Source organism: Oryzias latipes, chromosome 4 (assembly GCF_053564925.1).
Source record: "Oryzias latipes strain Hd-rR chromosome 4, Olatipes_Hd-rR_3.1".
Lineage (NCBI taxonomy): Eukaryota > Metazoa > Chordata > Actinopteri > Beloniformes > Adrianichthyidae > Oryzias > Oryzias latipes.
Window position 1 is genome coordinate 24,421,772 of NC_136240.1, and position 25,026 is coordinate 24,446,797.

General features: G+C 38.3%; 1 protein-coding gene across 1 annotated transcript in view; it reads left to right on the forward strand.

Moving 5' to 3' along the window:
* Positions 1-25,026, forward strand: part of gmds (GDP-mannose 4,6-dehydratase) — a 176,353-nt gene that overhangs the window by 14,613 nt on the left and 136,714 nt on the right. Inside the window, exons 2-4 of the mRNA XM_023954387.2 lie at positions 3,102-3,146; positions 4,412-4,499; positions 5,695-5,804. Of these exons, the coding sequence (XP_023810155.1) occupies positions 3,102-3,146; positions 4,412-4,499; positions 5,695-5,804 (243 nt within the window). The remainder of the gene's footprint in view (positions 1-3,101; positions 3,147-4,411; positions 4,500-5,694; positions 5,805-25,026) is intronic.

Below are 25,026 nucleotides of genomic sequence, written 5' to 3' on the forward strand. Positions count from 1 at the left end.
CCGGCCGGGAGCGGATGGTTGAGGGGCGGCCAGTGCCCATCTCCAGCGCCGAAACAGGTCGGGCATCTGGGCCAACTTGCTGCCAAAATGGTCAACCTGAAGAATTTTGGAAAAAGCAGAAATTATTATACTGTTACCAATGAAAATTCTTAATTTGCTTTTTCAAAAAAGTCTTTCCAATCCAGGCTTAAGTTTGCTCTAAAGTTAGGTTTCCTTTGCTTCTAAGTGTTTCAGACTGTTGCTCTGCATCTACATCCAACACTTCTCAATTCATCTAGCTTTTCTTTTTGTTTACTTTGCGATAGAAACATTATACACATTTGAAAACCTCTTAAACCACAGACTCACTGGGCATTCTTGAAGGCTTAAACGTGAGTTTAACCCATGGTGTTCACACTGGACAAACTGGGAGCAGCTTCATTTTTTCAAATTGTCCACCACCTACAGTCATAAGAGGCTTGGTGTGAAACGTGAAAATCTCACAAATCTTGCTCCAGGCTTTTTCTTTCAAAGTATTACTATTCCAATATATACAAAGATTTGGTGTCATCTAATTCCGTCTGGGCACAAACTGCAAATATGAATTTCTCTGCCATGATCAGTTGTCAATCGGTTGGCCTTTCCGTAAATTAAAACGGATGCCATCCATACGGATGGGATACCTGTTGGATTAGACATCTTTAAATGAAACCCAAGTGCAACAGCTGAAAATGAAAAGAAGACTCCGTATTAATGAAAAGGTAACCTCAACATATTTATTATTATTTCATTTCTGCAGATTTTATAATGCAGCATATCTGAGAGACTTAAGTTCAGACTTAATAAAAAATAAAAATTTGTCTGCAGTGTTTTCCCATAATGCCAGAGAAAAACATGCTGATTAGATCAGATTGAAAGGGCAGCTTTTAATGCCTTTGGAAAAAGAATATCTTTTTTGTTTGATAGAAAAATGACAGATGTTTTGATTCACTTCTGATGATTCATGCAGGGTGAGCAAACGTAAAGAAAGGAGGGATTTTACCTTCTTACTCAGCTTGGTCATTTGAAACAGCCCCCTACGCTCACCATCCTTTTTCTCATATTTGTGTGCGTGAATCCCAGACTGAACTCTAAATGAAAATATTTGAGTTTGGATTTGGATGGCGAGGGTTTACAGGATGGCATCATGTCATTTCCTTTTCATGAGAAACTGAAAGGCAGGATTTTATAAATGAAAGCGTCTTCAGTTTACCAATCTGATAGGACCGGAGTAATCCACTCATTATCATGGCAGATCCAACAGTCTGCCTTCCACTTGGTCAAGGACAGGACTTCACATGGCCTTAGATACAACAGTACAAACCCTGGCTTCTCAGTGCTGATGCTCCAACTTTCACACCTCCTTCACTGCCTCCTTCGTTTCCCGGCCTTCACCTCTGCCGTTTCCCCGAGACCTGAAGAGGAAGCTTGGAGCTGACATGTTGGCACCGACACTTTGCTCCGTGTGTGTGCACGCGTGTGAGGAGGACTGAGGCATGAATGACTAGGTCGGAATATTCCAGAGTGTTCCAGAATGTGCGGTTGGAAAGTCTGAGAAAGGGAAAAAAAAAAAAAGGGAGGAATATGGGTGAGGGGAACAAGACCTTATTGACACTCTCACACACACACACACACACACACACACACACACACACACGTCTGATGTCTATGTTTTCTCCTTTATTTGGCTGTTGCACCTCACATCCCATGACTCGGCATTGAGCTACATTGCACAGACCTTTGAAGGCTTGCATTGAATTTCCGCTTATTTTAGATTTCTCCTAAAAAATCCTTATTTCGGTTAAAAAAAAGTTTTTTCGCCCCTGACAACCCCCCAATCTGACATTATTGATGTAACAAAAATGGCAAATAATATTGAAGCTGTCCAGCCATACAGTTTGCGCCAGATGGCAGCTCGGATGAGGAAAGTGAAGACATACATGAATCTATTTGTCTGCAAGTGGATGCATCAGAATGGAATGGAACAAGGGCTTGTGGCCCGTTGATTGTAGCTCCTATATAACAAGCTCAAGATTTTCCAAACAGCATTTTTGCGTCTGCCTCCGATTCACTACAATTTGAATAAAGAAAAACTTAGAAATGCAATTTTAAGCTTAATTTTCTTTATTTATGTCCTCCATCATGAGAAAAATGCCACAAGAACATGATAAAAACACCAAAAACTTTTATCTGAGTGGGTCTTCAAAGAGGCATTTGTTAAATGTCAAATCTGACAGTGTAATCTTGAACGACTTGGTTTGTTGCACTTTTTTTCAATTGTTTCTATTATTTCAATCATTTCTTCTTTTGATTGTGCTTTTCTTGGCATCAGACACTTCTAGGGTTCTGCTGGCAGTAACTTAGATTTTAGTAACTTTTGAACAAGCTTAGAGAGTAAATCGAGGGTTTTGTTTAGAGGAAAGAATAAGATTACTTAAGAATATGTCAGCTCTACGTTTTTGGGATTAACTGAACTGGAGTGTTTGTTTTTGATTGGTAGGTGGTTGCGTCCCACCCATTTACTGCTTTCTGAATGTTGTTGGAATGGGCAGAGCAAGCTTCTGTGAGTGTGCCCGGCACCTTCCAGGCTTCGTTTGTGCTCTTCAGAATCCCATGTGTGTCGGATAAAATAAGGTGTAAAATAAAGTTGGAAGAAGTGGACATACGACATTTTGAAGATGTGGAGTGGGACAACACCACTTAATGGCTTAAAAAAATAAAAACAGAACAAGAAGTTAGTGCAGTAAGGTCAAAGTTAGAAAAAATCTATTTTCCTCTCCAATATGAGGAGGAAAAATACTTATTTGATTCAGAAGATGACAAATGGACTACTAGTTGTTGATTTTGTGACTTTTTCTAATGAAAAAAGCGATGTGACCAAATCCTTTATTGTTTTGAACATTTAAACAGCTCTTTTCTCAAACTCATGTCATTATTTGTGCTTGATATCAGCTGTTCTTCTAATATCTGTCGTCTTTTGAGTCCTGAGCTTAGGCTCCTGCTTCTCTGTAGTTTTTATTAAATATCTCATCATCATTTGTGTACAGTTGTTTATTGTTTTTTTTTTTCTCATGTCTCTTCAGGATGGTTCCTACCTTGCTGAGTTCCTGCTTGCTAAAGGCTATGAGGTGAGGCAAAATTGTTGCCCCGCAGGCTCTTGAGAACTACAATGTTTGGGAGCGCAGACGCTCACACAGCTGAACGCAGACACTCGCGGATGCCAGCAGACACAGAGCAGCATTCCCTCGATAAGCCGCGTCCAGCCAGCCTGTGGGAACTCCAGAGGGATCCTGATGTAATTTGACAGCTCTTACATACACTGGGCGACTCGCACCTTCACCTGATAAGACCCCTCTTATTGCATGAGCTTTTTAACCTCTGACCTTTAACCCTGGGTCAAACAGTCCACTGGGAAGTGGTTGTTGTTTTGCGTCCTTACAGATGAGGTCACCAACTGCTCTGCGCCGTAGCGTAAAAACTCAACCCTTGTATCATACACGCCGTTATCATGTGGAGCCGACAGCAAAGGTGCTTTCTAATCACTAAAACATTTTCCAAGCACCCCTGCTTTGTGTGTCTGTGCAGCAAGAGCTACAGATCATTGTTTTATCACATGTGTGTGTGCGCCTCTGAGAAATGGGTCAAAAATGTGGAAATTTTGCATCTCTTTGCTCTCAGTTGAGTTATAAACTAAAGCATTTGGAAACTACAAGAAACATTAACCTCTCTTCTAAAATTTCAGCGACAAAAAGATAAAACCATTTTCCAAAAACATTGAAGGCTTGACTGTGAGTTTTTTTCTTTGAAGGAATAGAAACTTGAATTGTATTTTCTAACTAAGTGACATAAAGGAAATACTTTACCATCTTGGCACACTCGGTCACAGCAGCTGCCTGCGGGCAACAGAAAGGAAGTGGATTGGGTCCAGGTTGGAGATGCTAACGGGGAAGGGGTGGAGGAGCTGGGGGGTTGGCACTAAAGACAAGTGCAGAGGCAGGCAGGAAGCACACAGTGAATAAAGGAAGTGCGGTCAGGCCACATTGTCCTCCCTCTAATGGACTCCCCTCGGATCAGGTGGTGTTATCTTCACCGAGCAGATCTTCCTCAGAAATTCCCCTTGGAGTACAGAGTGCAGATCCCAGATCAGAGGGAACAAAAGCCAGTCAGCTGGAGCCAAGCGGCATGCCAATACCATCGAGTTCGAAATGCCAAGTTTTATGGACATCTTTGATAGACGAATGCTGGGATTAATAAGGATGACCAGTGCAACAGCTTTAAAACAAGCCTCTCCAAACATTTTTTAAAAATCTGAATAAATTTAGATGCACCCAGCAATGCCCTAACAAGAACTTGTATGTTTAAAGTCCTTTTTCCTATTTTTCTTTGACGTCAGGTTCATGGTATTATGAGACGTTCCAGCTCCTTCAACACAGGACGAATCGAGCATCTTTACCAAAACCCACAGACGCACACCGAAGGCAGTAAGTTCTTCATTCCTCTGCACATCACAAATGCATATAAAGCCAACTTTTTTGTTTGGAAGGTTTTGAGCAACACAATCTCTCAAAAAATCAAACGTTTTAATCCCTTATTCCTGCTGTTTACAATATATTAAGCAAACAAAGAGACAAGCTCTGTCCAAAAGGCAGTTTGAGACGTGTTTGCTATTTCCATTTCTTTCTGTCTAAATGGATTTCAGAGGAACAACACAAAGAAATAACATACCCTGGTTTTAGGCCAACAACAAAAAAGAAAAAATACACTAAAAACATGTATTAACATTAATAATAAATCGTAAACAGCTTCAGGGTGAATCTAAGGCTAAAATAGCAGACAAAACATAACTATCTAAATCCACAAATGCTTAAACTGAAAATGAAAGCAAAAGGGAAAAATAATGACAAACATTAAACTCCCTGGACCCCAAAAAACCCCCCATTGAAAACCAGTGGAAAAGATGGTTCACCTCTACAGTTTTACCTAAATACAATGAAGAAAAACACATAAAAAATATGTGGGCAGAACACAAAGCAACTCACTTTACTACACAACAACATTTTGTGAAGGCACCACAAAGTAGAGCAGAGAGTTGAGCAGAAGACAACTTTTACAAGAGCTTCCTCCTCAAGGACTGAAGGGCCACTCAGTGGTTTAAAGGCGGCCATCGTCAGTTCTCATACAATCAGCTGACACCACCAAACCAGAACTAAAAATACTAAACACAGAAAAGTACACAAAGATCCACAAAAAGAGCAGCAAGGTCCCACTCTGATGAATCGAATCGATTCTGGAAATTATTGATGATACCCAGCCATAGTAATAATCATTTCTAAGAACTTCTTTATTTTACAGTACTGGAGTATTTGCTAATGCAGTCTTATACAGCGATTCTGTAATTTTAGTTTCACCAAAGTAAGCATTCTCTAGTTGTCAGGCTCCATTAAGGTCAAGGTTGATGCTGGGGATACCCCCCCCCCCCCCAAAAAAAAAAAAAAAACACTATTTTTCTTAGCACCCCTTCCCCACCTCCACCAACACACTCTCTGTTAGGGCACATAATTAACAAATGTAATTTGTTAACCTAATCCCAGTTTTTGTTGGTAATTTAGGATGTGAAAGCATTAAACAGTTCCAAAGCTGTTTCTGTGCTTCTTAAACATGACTGCTTTTCCACAGACATGAAGTTGCATTATGGGGATCTGACTGACAGCACATGTTTGGTGAAGATCATCAACGAAGTGAAGCCAACTGAGATCTACAACCTGGGTGCTCAGAGTCACGTCAAGGTAGAGTGATCTCCTAAACATTTTCAGTTACCCACCTAAAATTGGGTGATGATCTGACTGCTGTTACCACGTCAGAGTTACACACTTAAGATTCAAATGTATTTCTGCACTTCTCCAGTAAAACCAGTGCTTTTTTGTTTTTAGATTCAGTTTTCCATCATCAATTTTTCAGCATACAGCAGGTTAATGGGTAACGATGATACATTTTTATCAGAGTTTCACTCAACTCTTTCATAGCTCACTTTAAGGGCCTCTGTCGATGCATCATCAGCTCTTGCTGCTGGAACTGTTCAACAGGCGACAATATTTAGAAGGATCTGTTAGCTCTGGGAAGCCAGAAGCTCACATGTGGAGGATGTTTGAGGCTGATGGGACAGGAAGTAATGTTTCTTGGAAGGGTCAGTCTGTGCCACAATCTCCTTTTTGTGTCAGAGCTCCACAGTGATCCCAGGAGATCTGTCGGCGCCGCCTCCCTCCCCCTCTTCCATTCCATCTGACTTAGTGTCCCCAGAAAGAACTGCTCCTTCTTTATCATCATGGCACTTAGGGTGAAAACACAGTTAGAAGTTGTAAGATGTAATAAATCCATAAATACAGTATTTTCAAATACAAAATATATCTGCTTCTTAAATCAACAAGATAAATGAGACTGAAAGAATCAGGGAAACCTGCATCTATGTTATTTGCTACTTGATATTTTAATTTTTGGGTTACAAATACAACAAATATGAACCTCTAAACAACCTGATTTCCACATGTATGGACATCAGATTTTGGCTTGTACTACCACAGTAGTTAATTATGCTTAACAGGGGCCCTGGGACTACGTGTGTAATGGGTTAGGTCAAAAAATGAGCTTAGGTCAGAAGAGGTTGATTATAATTAATATTTTCATAGAAATTTTAAAGCAAGTCAAAACACAAACATTTTCTTGGCTCGTCAATGAGGACTCTCATTCATCCAGGTAGATTCCATCTTTGTTGTGGGTTCAAAGGTTGTCTTCGGACTTGGTTTTTAAAGCTGAAGATGTTGTGTTCTCTATCCACTGCAAAAAGAATTGTAATGACCAATACATCGGAGAAACCAAACAACCTCTACACAAGCGGCTTTACCAACATCGCAGAGCCAACACAAATGGACTTAAGTCTGCAGTACACCTCCACCTGAAGGCCAAAAACCACTTGTTTGAGGATAGTGAAGTCTGAATTTTAGCCAGAGAGAAAGTATGGTTTAGTCGAGGAGTGAAAGAAGCCATCTTTGTCAAGAAAGAGAACCCTTCTCTTAATAAGAATGGCGGTCTCCGGTTTATTCTTCCATCCATCTACAGTAGTGTTCTGAAACCCAAACAAACCGAACCAGTTTAACCTGGGTAATTAACAGCTGAAAGAGATGACCCAGGTTGGGGAGGGTAGCTACTGTCGCCCCAACCCCAGCTGAGGACAAAAGACTCCTAACGACCCGAAACCATGTAGTCTAAGTAGACAATGCTATCCAGTTTCAGGTCTGACTCCTCCCCCATGAGCACATATTAACCAACTCTTTTACCAGCTATTTCAGAATTGACAAAGCCTTTTGGATAAGAGGTGAAACGTCTTCAACTTCAAAAAACCAAGTCCAGATGACAACCTTTAAACCTACTGCTATGATTTTCTTGGCTTGTTTTTCACAAAAAAATCCTACATTTTCTTTACAAATTTAAGGCCAACCAACCAGTCTAAATGTTGTTGTTCCTTAAATGACCACTGGAGGCAGGCTTTAGAAGGGTGCGATTTTCCATTACCTCCTATTTGAAAAATTCCAAGTTTACACCAGAAATAATTGTTCACAGCATGGTCTCCAAACCTTTTTTAATTTTTTTCATCCATTACAACTAGGGGGGTGCATTTTCTTTTAAGTCATCCATTTTATTGTCTTTAGAGCTCAAATCTGTGTGGAACTAAGGGTGTGTTTTGTGATAGGCAGGTGTGGCGGACCCAACAGAACCTAAAGGGTAGATTGGTTTTTGCTAATATATCAATGGTCCACATGGCAGTGCTGCTTCAGGCACATCCACATGTTACTTGGCAATTGCAGTAACCTGTTCTTTAAATCCAATAGGTACATTTTGAGATCAATGATCCAGTTGCTAAACTGCTTGTTCTGGAAATGTGAGGTTGTTAGTTGTACTCTTAGTTGGTACTAGATAGACAGACGATATTATTAATAAAATAACCTAAAAACCCAGAGTGATGCAAATTTCAAGGAGTCCTAAATTCAAATAGGAAATTGTGATTGAGAGAATAGGCGAGTCATCTCTCCACATCCTCTTTGGTCTGAGGCGGTGACTCTGCCTCCAGCACCCACACCAAGGATCATGCTGAGGCCACAGATTCAGTGACTGGAAAGCCTTGTACGTGCTCAGGGCTCTTGAGTTTATTTTTAAGACAATAAATCCATTTCTGAAAGACTCCTGCCACATGTTGCCCAACTCATCTGCACAGCTGATTCCACAGGATTTGTGGCAGCAGTGATGTGGAGCAATTTCCAGTCTGTTTCCCTTCTAGGGAAAAATGATTCTCACAAGAGCTATTCAGCACCTCTCTCCTCCTTCCCACCAGTCCTCTTCCTGCTGCCGGCACTTTTCAAGGAATTCCCGTTGGGGCCAGATTTTTCATCAGACTTACTGCCAACAGCCTGAGCCATAGTCCTGCTCTGAGACGGGGAGTGTGGGTGCCGGTTTCCGTTGAACAGAGTTGTCACTGAGAACAAAGTGAAGACTGTTTTCAATTCCTGCAGGGGTCATGTTGGAGAGGGAATAGTAAGACTGACACCAAAGGGCCAAATACAAACAGCTGCAATATCAAAATCATGTTAAGAAAACAAAGAGAGCTTTTCACCCTTTATTTTAACAGTAAACGCCTCAATAGGTCGATCTATGAGCTGAAGCAATATTTCCAAGTCTTATATTACTTGTTTATAGTGACAAATAATGGTTGTTTTTTATGGGAATCAACATTATCATCCATGATATGTATATTTTTTTTCCTTTATTCAAGAAATTGGAACAAAATAGGGCATAAGAAGTGTTGCACTTCGCTGGTTAAAAAGCTACATGGGAAATTGTAAACGGTTTATAAAGATTGGGGATATTTGTTTAAGAAATGCTAAAATTACCTGTGGAGTCCCACAAGGATCAATATAGGGCCCAAAATTATTTACTTTACGCATCAATGATATTTGTAAGGTGACAGACCTATTAAAGTGATTTGTTTTTGCAGATGACAACAATGTTTTCTGTGCAGAAGAGAACATTAACCACTGGTTAGAAGTGGTCACAGCAGAACTATCAAACTTTAAGTTTGTTGATCAAATGTAATTGTTAATCTCATTTTAAAGAATGTAACCACCTTAATTTTATTCCAATGGCAAATTTTGCAAAAGCATTTACTCGAATAGATAAATTGAAGGCAGCCGTAAGAAAGCTGAAGGCAGCAACAGATAAAACATGATGCTGTACTTTTATTGTCTTTAGGTAATCCAGGCTAATTTGAACTTTTTTAGCTGTTTTGTTCCTTGTGGTAAAGTCACAGTTCACTTTAAGGGCTTCATGAATCTGTGGAAGTTCTGATTATAGGCTAATACAGGTGTTGCATAATCATCTAGTCTTCTGTGCTGCATTTTTCTCTATGAAACATGAATCATAATCCTATTATCTTCTCCCTTGTTCTCTCCCCCTTTGGTCTCTCCCTCATCTGGGTTTGCTAAGGCTCCCACGCCAGAGACACACAGGATTTAACACGCCTGTTTCCCCACAAAGCTCTGCTGTGTTTGTGCTCTCTGTTGATGTGTTTAGAGACTTTTAGTGGAGCCTGTCAGCAATTTACTCACTTACATGGGGGGTAAAACCATAACTTACTACAGTTTGCCGGCCTATTATGTAAGCCGTCTTGGCATGATGATTCAGTTGTTTTGACTTTCTGCATATCATCCAGTAGCCTGTGTGGGCAGAAGACATTGTAGGGTTTAGACCAACGATGACTTGGCTTTTGTGTAGTTCAACAGACAAACATGTATTTGATTCTTGTCTGTATGTCTCCATAAAAGCAATTATTTTAAAGTTTGCGACTAGTTTTACAAATTTTAACGTAAATGTTTAGTTGTTTTACCGGTTAAAATGAGTCAATTAAAGATGATAGAAATTAGACCACTATAACCATTTGGAGGCAATTTTGGTAAGAGAAAGTTTTACTCTACTCTTTTGCTCTATGTACAAAACGCGTGTTTATTGAACGCACGTTTCCAGTTAAACCAGGTTGAACTTTGACTAATCCGGAACTCAAATTTGGTAGTGACTCATGGATTGGGTTTATCTGGTGATCTCAGACTTACGACGTCTGTATTTGTTTTCCAAGTAAAGATTAACCAAGGTCACTCTCCTCACATGATACAAATCCATATCTGCCATTGCAAGGATGCTAGCAATTAGCAGAACCTTTTTGTGTTTAAATTGCTACATTTGCACAGTTTCGACATTTTGAACCAAACCTCTTCCAACTGTAGGTGGCAGGCACACGCTAGTAAACAGTAGGAAAAGTACAAGAAGCCCCTCCCTATTTGTCCTGTGTAAGTAGGTTGGACCTTTCCGCGCTGCAGCAACCGTATCACTTTTTAAAAATAAAAAATTTGCCCATCTCTGACCCTCTGTGACCTCATCAGAAGATCAAAATGAGATTCTCAAAGAGATGCAAACAGCTGAAAAAGACTCAATTCTGTTTTAGGTTTTGTATTTTGGACTAGTAGTGCCGTGAAAGTTTAGTATTCCAGTTATTTGATTATAGTGCATGCTGTTTCACATCTGCAGTTTTTTGTGCTCAAGACCCTAGACACAGCATATGCCTTTATTGGGCCATGAGGCAAAGTGAAAGTGGGGAGTACTGAGACTTATTCTAGTCATTAAACTGTACCATACAAGTACTTTCATTTTTGTGAGGCTTTAGGAAAGCAGCGCTGCATCCCACAGCACAAAATTCAGACATGGACTTTACTTTTCCCCGCTGCAGGAGCTGAATCATGGCACTTTAGATGAAGCAGAGAAGAAGTCCTGCAGGTAGAAAGAAAGTTGAAGGAATTCATCCATAACTTGCCATTTATGGCTCCTTTCAGGTAAACTCGTGATCTCACTATTTATGGCAGCAGGCGGCTGCAGCCGCTAAGCTTCAGGAGACCAGGGTTTCCAACAAAATAGGATGAAAGTCGATATTTCTGACTTTAGATAAGCCACTCATGTAAATTTTACTTTAAAACTCTTTTTTAAAATCCTTTTTTCAATTCTGTATCTTTTGACAGTAATAACACTTTTTGGTTAAGCCAAATGTTGCATTTAAGAATAAATGCTAGCATTTGCAAGCCTACTTTGCTCTTTTTCTTAGTACAATTGGCCACATCGTAGCTCTGAAAAAAGGAATTTTTAAGACCAAGTAGTATCTAGACCTCTAACAAGTCTACTATTTTAAGGCTGAGTTCACATAAGTGAATTTAATTTTGTAAAATTTTCAAATGCCACATTCATTAACATGCGCAGAAACTTGACCTCTCCTGACAGGCCAAAGACATTCCTGTTCTGGAGCGCATAGACATTTTTTGGAGAAAACTGGATGACTGCTAACATTTCCCGATCTACTGCATGAGTTATGAGTGGCATTGTCTTTTCCACAGCTCATTGGTCATGTTTACTCACTTCTTTGATTGGTGTTTACATTACTGCCATCCAATCAGTCCTCAGTGTCACGCTTGCTGCAGTGGGTCTGTTTCACTGAAGGCGAATTAACTCATTCACCACTTGAGAGTTGGTTTTCTGTCTCACTGGGCTCATTAATGTGCTCGTGTGCAAGACTCCATATAAAGTGCTGTGATTTTTTTATTGCTTTCAGACATAGAATGCATCAATTTTGTCCAGATAGATATGCGTTATATCCACCGTTTCTATGGTTTGCCCTGAGTGCCATGAACAGAGACAGGGCTGGGTTGCATTAGCTGTGTGGTGGTCTGCAGTCCCAGTGGCATCCCAAGTTGGACAACTCCTTCATGTGAGGCAGCCTATCTGGATTACATGGGTTTGACAGTGAACTTTACCTTAAGAATAGCGTCTCTGGTGCCAAGAGAAACAGTATTGCAATTTTATCCTCTGTGGTTTTGTTTTGTGGGTCAGATCTGTTGCTCCTATCACGACTCAGTTCTCTCTCTCTCTGTTTTCCAGCAACGCTGTAACACATGGAAACACATAGTTTGAGAAAAGATTAAGGAAAGAAGGGAGGAGTGAAAAGGAGATTTCTTTGAGGTTTTTTAAGTAAACACACAGATTGAATAAATTGTATCAGAAAGCTAAATATAAGCTAAATATTGCATTTGAGTCTGTAGCTTAAATCAAATCGGTAATATTCCACATCAACGGTCTCGCTCATGTGAAACACAAAAGCCAGAACAAACTGATTTGCAAATGCAGTTTTATTTGTCATTTAAAGATGGCAGTAGTGAGCTACTGTTGAGCTCCTTAGGGGTTCAGTCTGTGCCCTATTCAAGTGTGAAACTGATGTTTGGTCATGGCAGATTTCAAAACTAAATGCTCTCTGATTGACTTTTGTGAGAAAGTGTATAATAAATATATTCCTCAAAGTTTGCCAAAAAGATCAACTGGAACATTCAGTGGTTTAATATTTACCCAATTTCTTTTGTTAATTCGCTGCAAACCTAAAACCTCTAACTTTTATAAATTGTAATCTAATTCTGCTTAAGGATAAAACAACATGTATAAATTCCTGGATTCACACAAAAATGAATAAAAGAACAGAAAATGTTTTAAAAAACAAAACAACCAACAACTTCAAGTTGATTATTTAAATTTTTTTCGTTTACATGTTTTTCTATGTAAAGCTTTGTTTTCATCCATTTGAATATATATTGTTAAGTGTTTTGTCGACCTTCTTTTAAACTTCTACATTATTACCATATTGGTGTGTTTAGGAAAAAAAATAACAATCCACAAGACTCATTTTTATTTAATCCTTTTATTAAGGGTAATCTATGAAACAAGATTTAAAAAAAAAAGATGATAAAAAGTAATAAAGTAGGTTGTTTTAGTGATTAATTTAAGGGCAGAACATGCCTAAAGCATCATATCTTTGAGAAAGGCCCCCTGCAGGTCACACGATTACATTACGGGGTCACTTTTTCGTTTTTTGTTTTCTTTATTTTATTACACGAATGTGAACAACGTAGAGAAAACTGAATAAAAAAATACTTGGGAGTTTTTAACACAATTCAAACTGAAGGAATTATTTTGTGAAGTGTTGAAGCTGGCTCACACAAGCTTGAACAGATGTTTTAAAGCAGTTAAATCATACTTTGGATTTTTTTTCAGTCTTTAACCTCTCTCTCTGTTTTTGCTCACCATTTCTTTAATCATGAACTTGAGAGTGAATGACTGACATCAGCTCAGGGCATTTGCTGTTAAGTTGCAACAAATAACGCGCACAGAGCTGAGATCACTTGTCCAATTAGTTTGGAGTTGTTGGAAAGACAGGAACGCTGCGATCAAAAAGATGGTTACCCAGGATTGCACTAAATATTTATAAAAAGCATCAATCAATCTTCCCTTTTCAGTCTATGTCCTCCAGAAAATATTTGGCAACACTAATTATCCTTTCAACTTTGCACAAGATGATTAATAATGATTTATATGAATCTGCTTCTGTGCTGTGGTGTTCATCAGTTTCATGTCTTTCGGAATGTGTAAATGCAAAATGAGTTTTTGTTTCCCAACCAATCCAGATGATTAGTGCATGTCTTAAAACATTTCACGCTTGGGTTTTATGTGTTTAAGATTATGATCAAATCTTTACATGTCTGTTTGTTTAACTATCTGAAAGGGTATTTTGGACTGCAAGAATTTGTTGAACAACTAAAAGGTTTCTATTGATAGCTTTTTTTTCCCTCCTAAAATTTCTATCTTAATTTAAAGCTTTCCAACCTTTAAAGTATCTTTCAAAATAAAACTATTTGTGGAAAACTTATCATTCACATAACTCACGACATGATAAACTTTGTCACATCTTTATTCTTTAACTAGGTATAGCAGTTACAAACATTTTTTTAGGTAAGGGGTTTATAAACACATTTTTGGACACTGACGGAATGAAGAGTAGTAATTCAGATTGAGGGTATCACCTCAATTAGTAAAGATTGTTTCAGAAAATGAAAGTAATACCCAATTTTATTAATTTAGATTTGACTATGCACCACCATTAACCTTAACATCAAAGTTTCACAAATAATCAAATCTTTCTGTTTTCTATATTTTATTCTGTTTTCACCGTTTTGTTTTTGTGGGCAATATTGTTAGTTTGTTTTAATAAATTTCCCTTATGAGCAAAGCTGTAAACGTAGGAGAAAAATCTGTGAAAATTACATTTACTCAAAAACATTCAGGTCAGTTGACATTGAGCTTATTTTTTGTTTACAAAGAGATTTCAATTAATTTCTTAAACCCTTTAGAAAGCCACAAACAAAACCACCTTCATCAAGAAGCGTGAAGATTTGTTTTGTACAGTTCTTTAGTGTATTTGTTTCCCACAAGTGGCTCATCTAGAAAAATGTGTCTTTTCACATTTTGTCAGTCTCCTAATAGAGCAGTATCACCCAACGCCCACGGCGGCTCATGACAGGCATTGAGGAGATACAGTCTCACTCAATCCTTCCATAAGTGACATAAGCTCATTACTCACAGTAAACATTGTTGCTAATCTGCAAACACAAGTCCTGACTGCTGCCGCCTGCTCTCTGCTCACACCCACGTCGATGCAACACACACACTTCCTTTGCTAAAGGCATGCTCGTGTAATTCTACCATTTGTTTGGGGTTTTTCTTCCCAGTAGGGCCTGCAGCCAGATCTGTCGCAGACGGCTTTGGAGCAATTGTTTCTAACTGTTAAATGCAATTCCCTCCTGAACTAGAGCTTACCTAGCCTGTCATTTCACAATCTGTAAATTCCCTTTTTAAAGAATGTCTCAACCTGTCTTCATTGAAAGTGTTCTCTGTGTTATGATGGCTGCAAATGTTTGGAGTTGTACAAGATGATCCCTCCATGATGGCATGTGTCTGTTGGATATTGCAGGCTATTTGCAAAACCTCTCCTAACGAGTATGATCTCATTTGTTTTTGCTGAAAGAAAAAAAACTGAAAGCTAGAAGAACTTCCAATTAAAGCACAGATAAGAACTTTTAGAGACATTCTTGAGTTACATTAGATTCTCATCTTAATGATTGTCCACCTTATGAATAAAGATTATTTTTAATATCAGTTTACAGTTTGTTTTTTTAGATAAATCTTTGTCACACCTTCAAACAACAAATGAAGGGTTGAAGCTTTCTTACTTGTATGAACTAACCGACAGATTATGTAAAATTAAGGTACAGAATATTAAAATTTGCACAGCTGCTTGTCGCTGTTTATTCTTGTTGGTCACAGATTTGTCTTCTTTTCTGCTTCATCTAGAACAGGTGTGGGCAAACTACGGCCAAGGGGCCATAAGCAGCCGGTCAAACTAGATTCATTAATATTGATAATCCTAATTATTGTTTTACTCTCCCTATATTTCAGGTCCCCATTGCCAGTGCACTACAGAAACATTGACCTTTGTTTAGGTGTAGAAAATTATACTGCATTCATGTGGTGCTGGTTGCACCAAGCATTCTTCTGATCATTCCAACACCACATAAATGCAGTATTTCTTTAAGTTTGTGTTTTCCCCTTGATAGACATCAACCCATTGGTAAAATTGGTGCTAAAATGAGAGCAAAGGTCACAGTGTTGTAATAAAAACTCCTAAATATTCAGTTGATATACATTAAAATTAAAGCATATTTGTTAAAATTTCATGTTTTTTCTTTCTCTTATGTGGTGGATTGCTCTTGGTCCAGCCCGTCTATCAAATTTTAGAATCCTTTATAGCAAACAAGTCAAAAAGTTTGCCCACCTCAAGTCTACTACCAAGCCAGGTTGAAAATTTGCTGCAGGCTGGTCAAGTTAATCTAAAATTGGAGTTTGCATGGACGCATTGTCCAGGCAATTTAGCAGTAATGTAATGTAGCAGGATACTGGCCCTTTAGGTCTTGAGGTGCCCACTTTTGGCTCTAAACCCAAGCTTTTAGCCTGCATGCTTGTTCTGCAACTGATATCAGGCTTTATTCCAACAAAACAAAATAAAATCTCATTACGTGATGTAGTATAGACATTTAACAAGGAGATCAAATCCAAAATATGTGTCTCAAATTAAGTGTGTGACCTCACCAGCTTGTCCTCCAGGACTTTTGACCCAGTATGAAATTGCTGCCAGACATCTGAATTGCGAAAGGCAAAACGACCATCAATCAAACTATCAGCTTATGCTCATTGCTTGTATCAGCCCTCCTATCTCACTTGTCTTCCCTATGGGTTTTTCAACTTAAGCCCGGTAAATAAAATATAAAATATGTTTTTAAATACCTTATCGTTCAGGGGTCACCCCCCAAAGATTAATTTCTAAAAACATTTATCAATTATGTCTCTCTGTAAAGACCATTGAAATATGAATGTAGACACTGAATGTCTCTCAAGGAAATCTCTTTCCTCACAAAGGGTTGTTAGGGTTTGTCACTGCCTGTTGTGTGACTCTTTTTTTCCTAATGGTGTGATTGTAATTTTTGTTTTTTGTTTTTTTTTGATAAGTCCTTCCCTATTATCACCATAGTACTGTTTTTAAGAGCAGTGACAAAACACGGAACTGGCAGTGTGAGAACCCATTAGCAAAGTTTGATAAATGGTTGCCTCTCTGTTGTTTATGACAGATCAGTCTGTCAGAGAAAAGTGGTTTTCGGTTATTCGCTCCACTATCAATCACTAGCTCTGGCGTCTGGTAGAGCAGGTTAAGCCAATGGACAGACACTATGGGAGCCACATTAAAATGAAGCTGCCAACCCTTCACTATTTGCTTATATAGTAGTATACCTCTTTGCATTTTGTATTTTATTTTCATATAGATACTAGATACTATTCTTTTGTTTCAAGCACATTTCCTTGTCATCCTTACAAATGTCAGGGAAGCAGTTATAAAATAATTTAACATTGAGAATGATCGTCCATTACCCGTAGTGTAACAGTCAATAAGCTCCTTTTTTTCTTCTTCCTGCAGATTCTGAAGTGGAAAAAAAGCAGCTTTGTACTGTTAAATTAGAAATTCAAATGTGTTGAATATCGTAGCAAAGCCGATGGGAAGAGGCACTTCTCTCCACATCAGAATCAGCTGATTCATGTTGATCGCAGAAACAGTCAAGGAGTTATGGTTTGTCAAAGATTGTGTGTTATTTATATGTCACTGGTAACAGCTCCTGCATTAAAGCGTTGAAAAAAAAATAGCCCTAAGACTAATACAATGTATCTGAGAGGGATTACATTACATTCAGGATAAGATTTGGGAAATATTCCTTTTGATAATCCAATTCCTACTCTGCCATTTCCCTGTGTCTTCTTACCTTGTTTCAGTTTTTTTCTGAGCTGAAGCATCTAGGAGAAAATAATAATAATAATAATAATAATAATAATAATAATAATAATAATAATAATAATAACAATAATAATAACAATAATAATAATAATAATAATAACAATAATAATAATAATAATGGATTAGATTTATCTGGGTTTTTCCAGACACACATAGCGCTAACAATGCGTCCATTATTCATTCCCTCCTCATTCACACTTGGTGATGGTAAGCTACTGATATAGCTACAGCTGCCCTGGGCAGACTGGCTACCAGTTCACGGCTATGGCCCCTCTGATCATCACATGCATACACATTCACATACTAGTGCAGCCACACTTGTAGGCTGGGTGGGTGAAGTGTCTTGCCCAAGGACACAATGAAGGGTGACTGGGGGGAGCTGGGATCGAACCTCTGACCCTTTGATCGTTGGACGACCTAAGTCACTGCCACCCTGTTTCACATAGATCGGTTATGTTTGATAATTGAGTGTAAAGTCATTATCAAAAATGAAACAATCAATTGATACAGATGCTACACCGGTGACAAAATCACTGACGTTAAAGTTAAAATGACTGAAGCGACAACGCCAAAATATGCTACTTAATTTTGGAACTTTTCCTGCCCACACCACCGCTTCCTTAAGATAGCAACTAGCGGAACATCAGGAGACATTTTATGCGCTTACTTGAGATGCTCTTGTGACTAACGTATTGTCCATAAAACCTCAGTGGGCGTGTTCCAATGGCAAAAAGGAGTGTCTGTCATTTAAATCGACTAATTTTCACAAGTGTTTCAAATGAACAAAGTGGGAACAACCATGGGGTTTGTACATCTCCTTGAGAAAGACCCTTAGGGATTAAAAGCAGACTATTCTTTATCATCTTTCTCCAGCAGGGGATGTTTACTGCTCCATGTTCAGAGACAATCCAGAGTTTATGAATCCAGACTGCACATAATTAAAATAAACTGCATGTGCAAGATACTGCTGCTTGCCGGTCCCCATTAGAGCAAGAACTTTATTTTAGGATGTAGGCCTTATTTTCTAAAGTTACCTGACAATTGTGCAACAAAATAATAAAATGCAGGAGACCAATAATATCTGTATTACAGAGGGGTTGACCTGGGATTATACCATAGCAGTTTAGGTCCCTTTTCTGCCTACGCATGTGTCAAAGTGTAATTGGGCAGGACACTGAGCCTCGTGTCGCTTCTGGTGGTGGAAGTTGGCGCCATGTAAGGCAGCGCAGACGCCATCAGTTTGTGATTGTGTGAATGCACCAATGAATGGGACTATGACTGTAAAGCGCTTTGAGCCTTAATCAAGGTAGAAAATTGCTGTAAAAGTATGTCACTTCCTGTTCCACCTGAATTTTTTTAAATTAAATAAAAAAAAATTGCTAAATAAAAAAGGGCCATGCAAATTTGAACAGAACAAACAAAAATGTATGGGAAAAGGTCTAAGGCGTTAGCTGCTTTGGATTTTTTTCCTTGTTTCTGATTTAAAAAAAAACAACAAAACGACTTAAACAAAAAAATAAAAAAATATTCCAGCTATAAAAATACACTGCTCACTTTTTATAAAAATAAAGCTACACAATCTTGGCTGAAGATGCCATTTGGGCTTAAATCACACGGATACTGCACATCCTGAATGGTTGATATTGTCAATAGGGTTTCTCTATGAGATTGTTTAGGTCAGTAAGGTTTTCAAAAATCTTTGCTGATGTTTTCTTTCTAGTTTTATTTAAAAAAAACAACCCGGAAGGCTGAAGGTGAAAGTCAATTGATAATGTAAATAGCTTTAAAAATTCTGGTTTATCTTTTCCTGCAGATTGTGAAAAGATGGCAGTAAATACAAACTGAAAAATAACCAAATTTTAGACACTTAAGGCCCAATTTCTTATGTTTATGCTCTGTATTTTAATTCTTATATATGCCTCTTCAGAAATGATGTTTTACAAATATATTTTATCCTAAGTCAGTAGTCATAACCTGGAATGTAAACATTAAGAAAGTTGTTTATGTTTATTAAAATATAATAAAGATCTGTTGCAAAGTTACTAAAGGTTTTTATTTCAAGAACGAAGGTAAACCTTGAAAAATGTTCAGAAAATCATTGAAGTCAAAAGTATCTCAGGTCTGTTTTCTTTGGTATGAAACCGTGGTGAGCTCCTTCTGAGGCGTGTAAATTGCTTTGGAAAGTGCTTTCTTAGCAGATGCTGTGGCGCAGACATGCCTAAACTGCAACATGTGACCCGAAGATTCTCTGGTAAATGTTCCAAAGGGTGCACAATGGAAGTTTGTTTATGTGTGGCATCTTTGACACCAGTTTGCATCTCTGTATGTCAAGGCTTTGACATAAATATGTAGTGAAGATGAAGGCAGCGAGAAGGAGTGGTGAGGGGTTTGCGAGTGGGCGATGATAAGTGGAATTTAGCGGAGGACTGAACATGATTACTCAGGAGATAATCGCCTCTCCTCGTTTTGTGTGCCGTGTGGGCAAACTCCAAGGAAAACACTCTCCTGTTTTCTTTGGTATTGTCTCATTTACACAAAAACACACACACACCCGTGCACACGCAAAATGATTACAGAAAGTTAAGCAAGACATGACGCAGGAAGAGTGGGTGTTTATCTTTTTTGTGTGTGTGTGGGAACTTACAGCATGGGTTTCAGTCTCCCTTTTACGATATTTGCTTTTTTTTAACTTGTATTCCCTAAGTTGTAGGTGAACCCATCATGTTCAAGATGCCAGGTTGCAACTGTCCTAGAGTCGGAAAGGGCCCTCTGACGTTCCTGACTATTCCCCCCAGCATTCCTTCCTTCAATTATGAGCCTAATGACGGGGAAAAAGCCGTACACACAGAAACGGTGGCCTGGGCATGCATTCACACTTTCCCCTGCCTTGCTGGCTATTTCTATACAACCACATACACAAAACTGCACACACACCTTGGATTTAGATGTTCCCATGTAAAATCTTTCCACTGTGGTGGTAATATCTGCTTTGGCGGAGAGCTGGTCCAGTAATCTAAGCTAGGGGTGTTTAAACATGTGCGGTGGGTGCAGGCCACCTCCACAGCTAAACGTTTACAATAATAGTCTCCAAGTGATGCCTGTTGTAATAAAAGTCAAGCATCCCGCCTGGTGCATTGAAACCAATCTGTCGTGCTGATCTCATTATAATGGAGTTAAAGCGCTGAGCCCCAGGCAGAAACGCTGTAAACTGTGTGGCTGGAACAAAAACACAAGCCTGAACACTCACAGCCGTCCGACACAGGTGGGATTCGTCTGTTTGTGCAATACCCAGCCAGTTCAGCATTTTGTCCCTAATTTTTTGTTTATTTTTTTGCTCACAATTCTAATAGAGTTTAATGGTGGCTTTTCTGCGATTTAAAGTTAAACATATGCACCTTTTGGGAATTTGCAGAAAAATTCCCAACTTCAGTCAGATGCTGTATAATTCACAAATTTACATTAAAGATGTCTCACTTCATATTCCTTCATATTATAACACAGCAGGTAATATTATTATTAAAAATGTTACATCCACTGCACAACAGTATTGACAAATTACTCTTACTATTATTTATATTAGTTGGACCACATTTCAAGTTTAAACAAATAAAGTGAAAATGTCATGTAGAATGTGACAATAAAAGGGATGGTGATTATTGATTTATTATTTATAAAATGCTGATAGTGAGAATGACCTCATTATTGACATTTTAAGTCAATATTGAAATCTATTAGGCAAGGTTTATTTTTACTTCATCATTTGACTTTTTGGCAGGGAATTATCAATCATTCTTCTCTGGGTGTAAAAAACTTTTTCCCCGTTTTTGTTAATACTTAATAAACAAAACATTAATTATTGGAAATAAAAAAATAAAAATTCTAAACTGGATTAAATAGAAACATTAGCATTAAACGAACAAACTTAAAACTTGAACTAAAAGAAAAAAATAAAGTTTATAGAAAAAATAAAGACTAAATACCTAGTCTACTGGCTTTCTTCAATGTTGATCTAATATATACTGTTCAGTCTAGTAGTACTTTTGTTGCTCTTCTATTGGTGCCATGTATTTTTTAATGAATTCCCTTTGCTGTTTTTAGGCAAAAAAAAGTTCAATTTCAGTTGATGCTTATCTAACTTTTAAACTGATGGAGCTATAGATTTATTATGAATGAAAATTTTCTCCTTAGTTTATTAACAATTTATTCCACCATAAATTTTAAATATTTTGGTCCATTATAGTTTGCTAAAGAAAAAAAAAGCATATAATAAAGATGATTAGTATTATTATGTTTTATTCATTACTTTCTTAAAAACTTTAAAATGTAAAGTGAAAAAAGCGTAAACAAAATACAAAAACACAATATCCTATTGATCACTTTTATTATTCTGCTTTTTCTACAATGTGTTGGTGATGGCAAAGCTATTTTTGTCTGAAAGGTTTTTGTGTCTTTTTTTCTGTTTGGTACTAACGTGGTATCAAATAACATGCAGTTATTTAAAAATAGCAAGACAGTCTTTGCCAGATTTGTCAGAATATTTGTGAGGTACATGTACAATGTGAACCTCTGTTGCTGCTAGCTGATGCAAAATACTTTTGAGTCGGCTTGTCCGTCTTTAGTTTCTCTTCATTTCGTTGTAACTTGTATCATGTTGGAAGCCGAGCCTTCACAGATGGGAGTGGGAGAACATCTCACAGCCAGATGTTTTCCTCTTTCTCTGCTCCTCAGTGACACGTCTTCATGCAGAGTTCATACACCTCACTCAGGTTTAAGAAGCATAGACGCATTACCAGGTGTCAGTCACCACCTTGTTGCCCAGAGTAGGGGTCTGCAGGAGCACACAGATTGCATAGTTATCCATGGTTGTCTGGAATGCTGGAGCACTGCTGTTTGCTTTCCAGTTGGTTCTATTCTCATTTATTGAGTTTGACGTGTGCTAAAAATGGAAAAAAAAAAAGTCTGTCATAAGCACAGTTAAGGATTAACACTACATTTAATGTTTTTATTTTGCATCAGTGTTGGTACTGTAGCTGCTAGATTCTCACCCTGGGGTATTCGAGTTTGTTATACAAACAGGTATTTTTTTGTCATGTTTTTATGCCTAAACCTTCCAAATTAAGGATTAGTTTCTTCTTAATCTTTCTCAAATGATTTTTTTCCCACCGTAATTGTTTCATGTTGTAGTACCTAAAGAATAATCTCATAATTTGAAAGGATTACTTTGGGAAAGAATGGTAATGACAGACCTTATGGCATCAGCACCTGCACATGTTCGGTGCTGAAACATGCTGTAAATGAGTGCACTCTATCAAAGGTTTTGCACATTTACAAACACTGTAAAGACCATCCACTTCAACGAGCCTGTGATTAGCTGATGGGTGTAGCTGACTTGGCTGAGCACCAGCAGTGTCACTGTGGTATGTTGTGTTTGCTTACAAGTGTAACCGCACTGGGAGAATGTAACAGACACAATAAAAAGCTCTCATTTCTCCAGGTGTGCGTCTGTTGATGCCCGTTGTCAGATTGAGAGATGATGCGTGACGGCTACGTGACTGGCAGAATTCCTGAAATGTCAATTACAGTGACAGCGCCTCTTTTTTTTTTTTGTCCTTTCAAAAAATCTTTGTCTGAGAGGAAAGACAGGATATATCTATAAAGAATCAATAATTCTGTTCCTCACAGACCTGTTACTTCTTTAAGAAGCTCTTCTATCCACCGCTTGTTTATTAAATTAACGCCCTTTGATTGAGTTGGCTATTTTAATAAAAAACACCTGTGCATAACCTTATCTTTGAGAGTAGAAATTTTAGTATTAACAGATGAAGCGTTGTAAACACGCATGTGCAGTGACGTATGTAGCAAAGGATGTTTGATTGGCTGTCTGCATGTCAATCAAGTCACGTACTTCTCTGTGAGGATTTTAATTCGCTGACGGATTTTTTAGAACAATACTTTTATCTTTTTGGTTATTTATCTTTGCTGGCCTGCGATCTACCCACATGTCCCTGAAGATCGACCGGTCGATCGCGATCAACGTAATGAGCAACCCTGGTGTAGATGATCCAGAGAAGACTGAGAGGTCATGTGGTCAGATGAGACCAAAAGGGAACTTTTTGGTATAAACCTCATTCATCATCTTTAGAATGGGGATAAATGTTGAATTCAGTCCCAAAAATACCATACTCACTGTGAAGCATGGGGGTGGAAACATCATGATATAGGGCAGCTTTTATGTCTTATATCATGATGTCATCTTTATGCAAAGATGACCGGTCCACTGATCCATATCAAGACAAGGATAAATGAAGCCATGTATGGTGATATTTTAGGCAAATTATCCTTCTGTCAGGGAGAGAATTGAGGATGAAGCACGACTGGATCATTGAACATCGGTCCAAGAATATTTGGAGGTAGTTAGAAGCCAGTGTTCTTTAGCAACAGCCCCAAAACATTTTAGCTTTTGTGAAGATCTGCATGAAGAATGGACCAAAATAACAGCTACAGTGTTTGAAAACCTGATGAGGACCTACAGGAAACGTTTTACCTGTCATTTTACTGACTCATTGCAAAGTATTGATGTGAGCTTTTGTTATTGGCCAAATTTTTATTTTATTCACAGTTAAAAGAAAAAAATTAAAACATTATACAATGTAATTTCCTGTATTGTGTTTTAACATTCTGTCTCTTACAGTTGAAGTGTTCCTATGATCAACCTAACAGATCTCTTTCATCTTAAGTGGAAAAACTTGCAGAATCAGTGACTGACCAATACTTTTTATCCTCACCGTATATTTCGGCATTTTTTTTGGTCTTCTTGTTTTAATTAAGTTTGGTCGTTTTTGTCATGACTGCCACATTTGCCTAGTCTGAAGTGCTTTGTAAAGCCTCTTGTTTGGCTTTAAAGATGCAATGACAGCAAGTTTTTGATAACTAATGAAAAGTGTTCTGTTTTAAACAGACAGGAAGAAAGCACCGTGCCCCGAATACGTGAATATTCAGAAGAAGTGTCGGGTATCTCTGCAGAGGAAGAAATTTCCTATGCAAAGCTTTGAATGGGTCTTTGTGTGCACAAATCTGTATCCGATCCCATGCAGTAAAGCGTAAGGCGACCCGGGCCGGGCAGGTTGTGGTCAGTCATGCCGGGAAAGTGAAGAGTCTGAGAGGTGCTAGTTTTGTTGCTTCGTCTGCTGTGGCGGAAGAGTGGACTAGAGGTGTGGACAGAGGGTTCAGTAAAGAAAGAAACAATGGGGGGAAAACCAGATAGGAGTTTATACTGGCTGTACCTTGTGGAGGTCACATACCCTGTTTTGTTGGTATTACTTGATTTATTCACCTCATCAAAGAAAGTAATGAAATTGCATGGAAGTTCAGATCATTGTCTTCTCAGCCTCTTTCTCAGTGACAGCTCCAATACACTAGGCTATTGCAAATAGAATGATAGGGTCCCACACATGTGGGTTCATTGCTTGGAAATGACCACACTCCCTTCCTTTTTAGGCCAGCAGTTGATTCTTACACCGATAGCAGAGGATGTTAACTTCCATTTGCAGGCCTCACTATTGTTTCAAATCACTCACTTGAGAATTGAAAAGCACTTTAAAACTAAAAGGTAGGCAGCTCTCAAATGCCTTTAACGTAGTACAGCA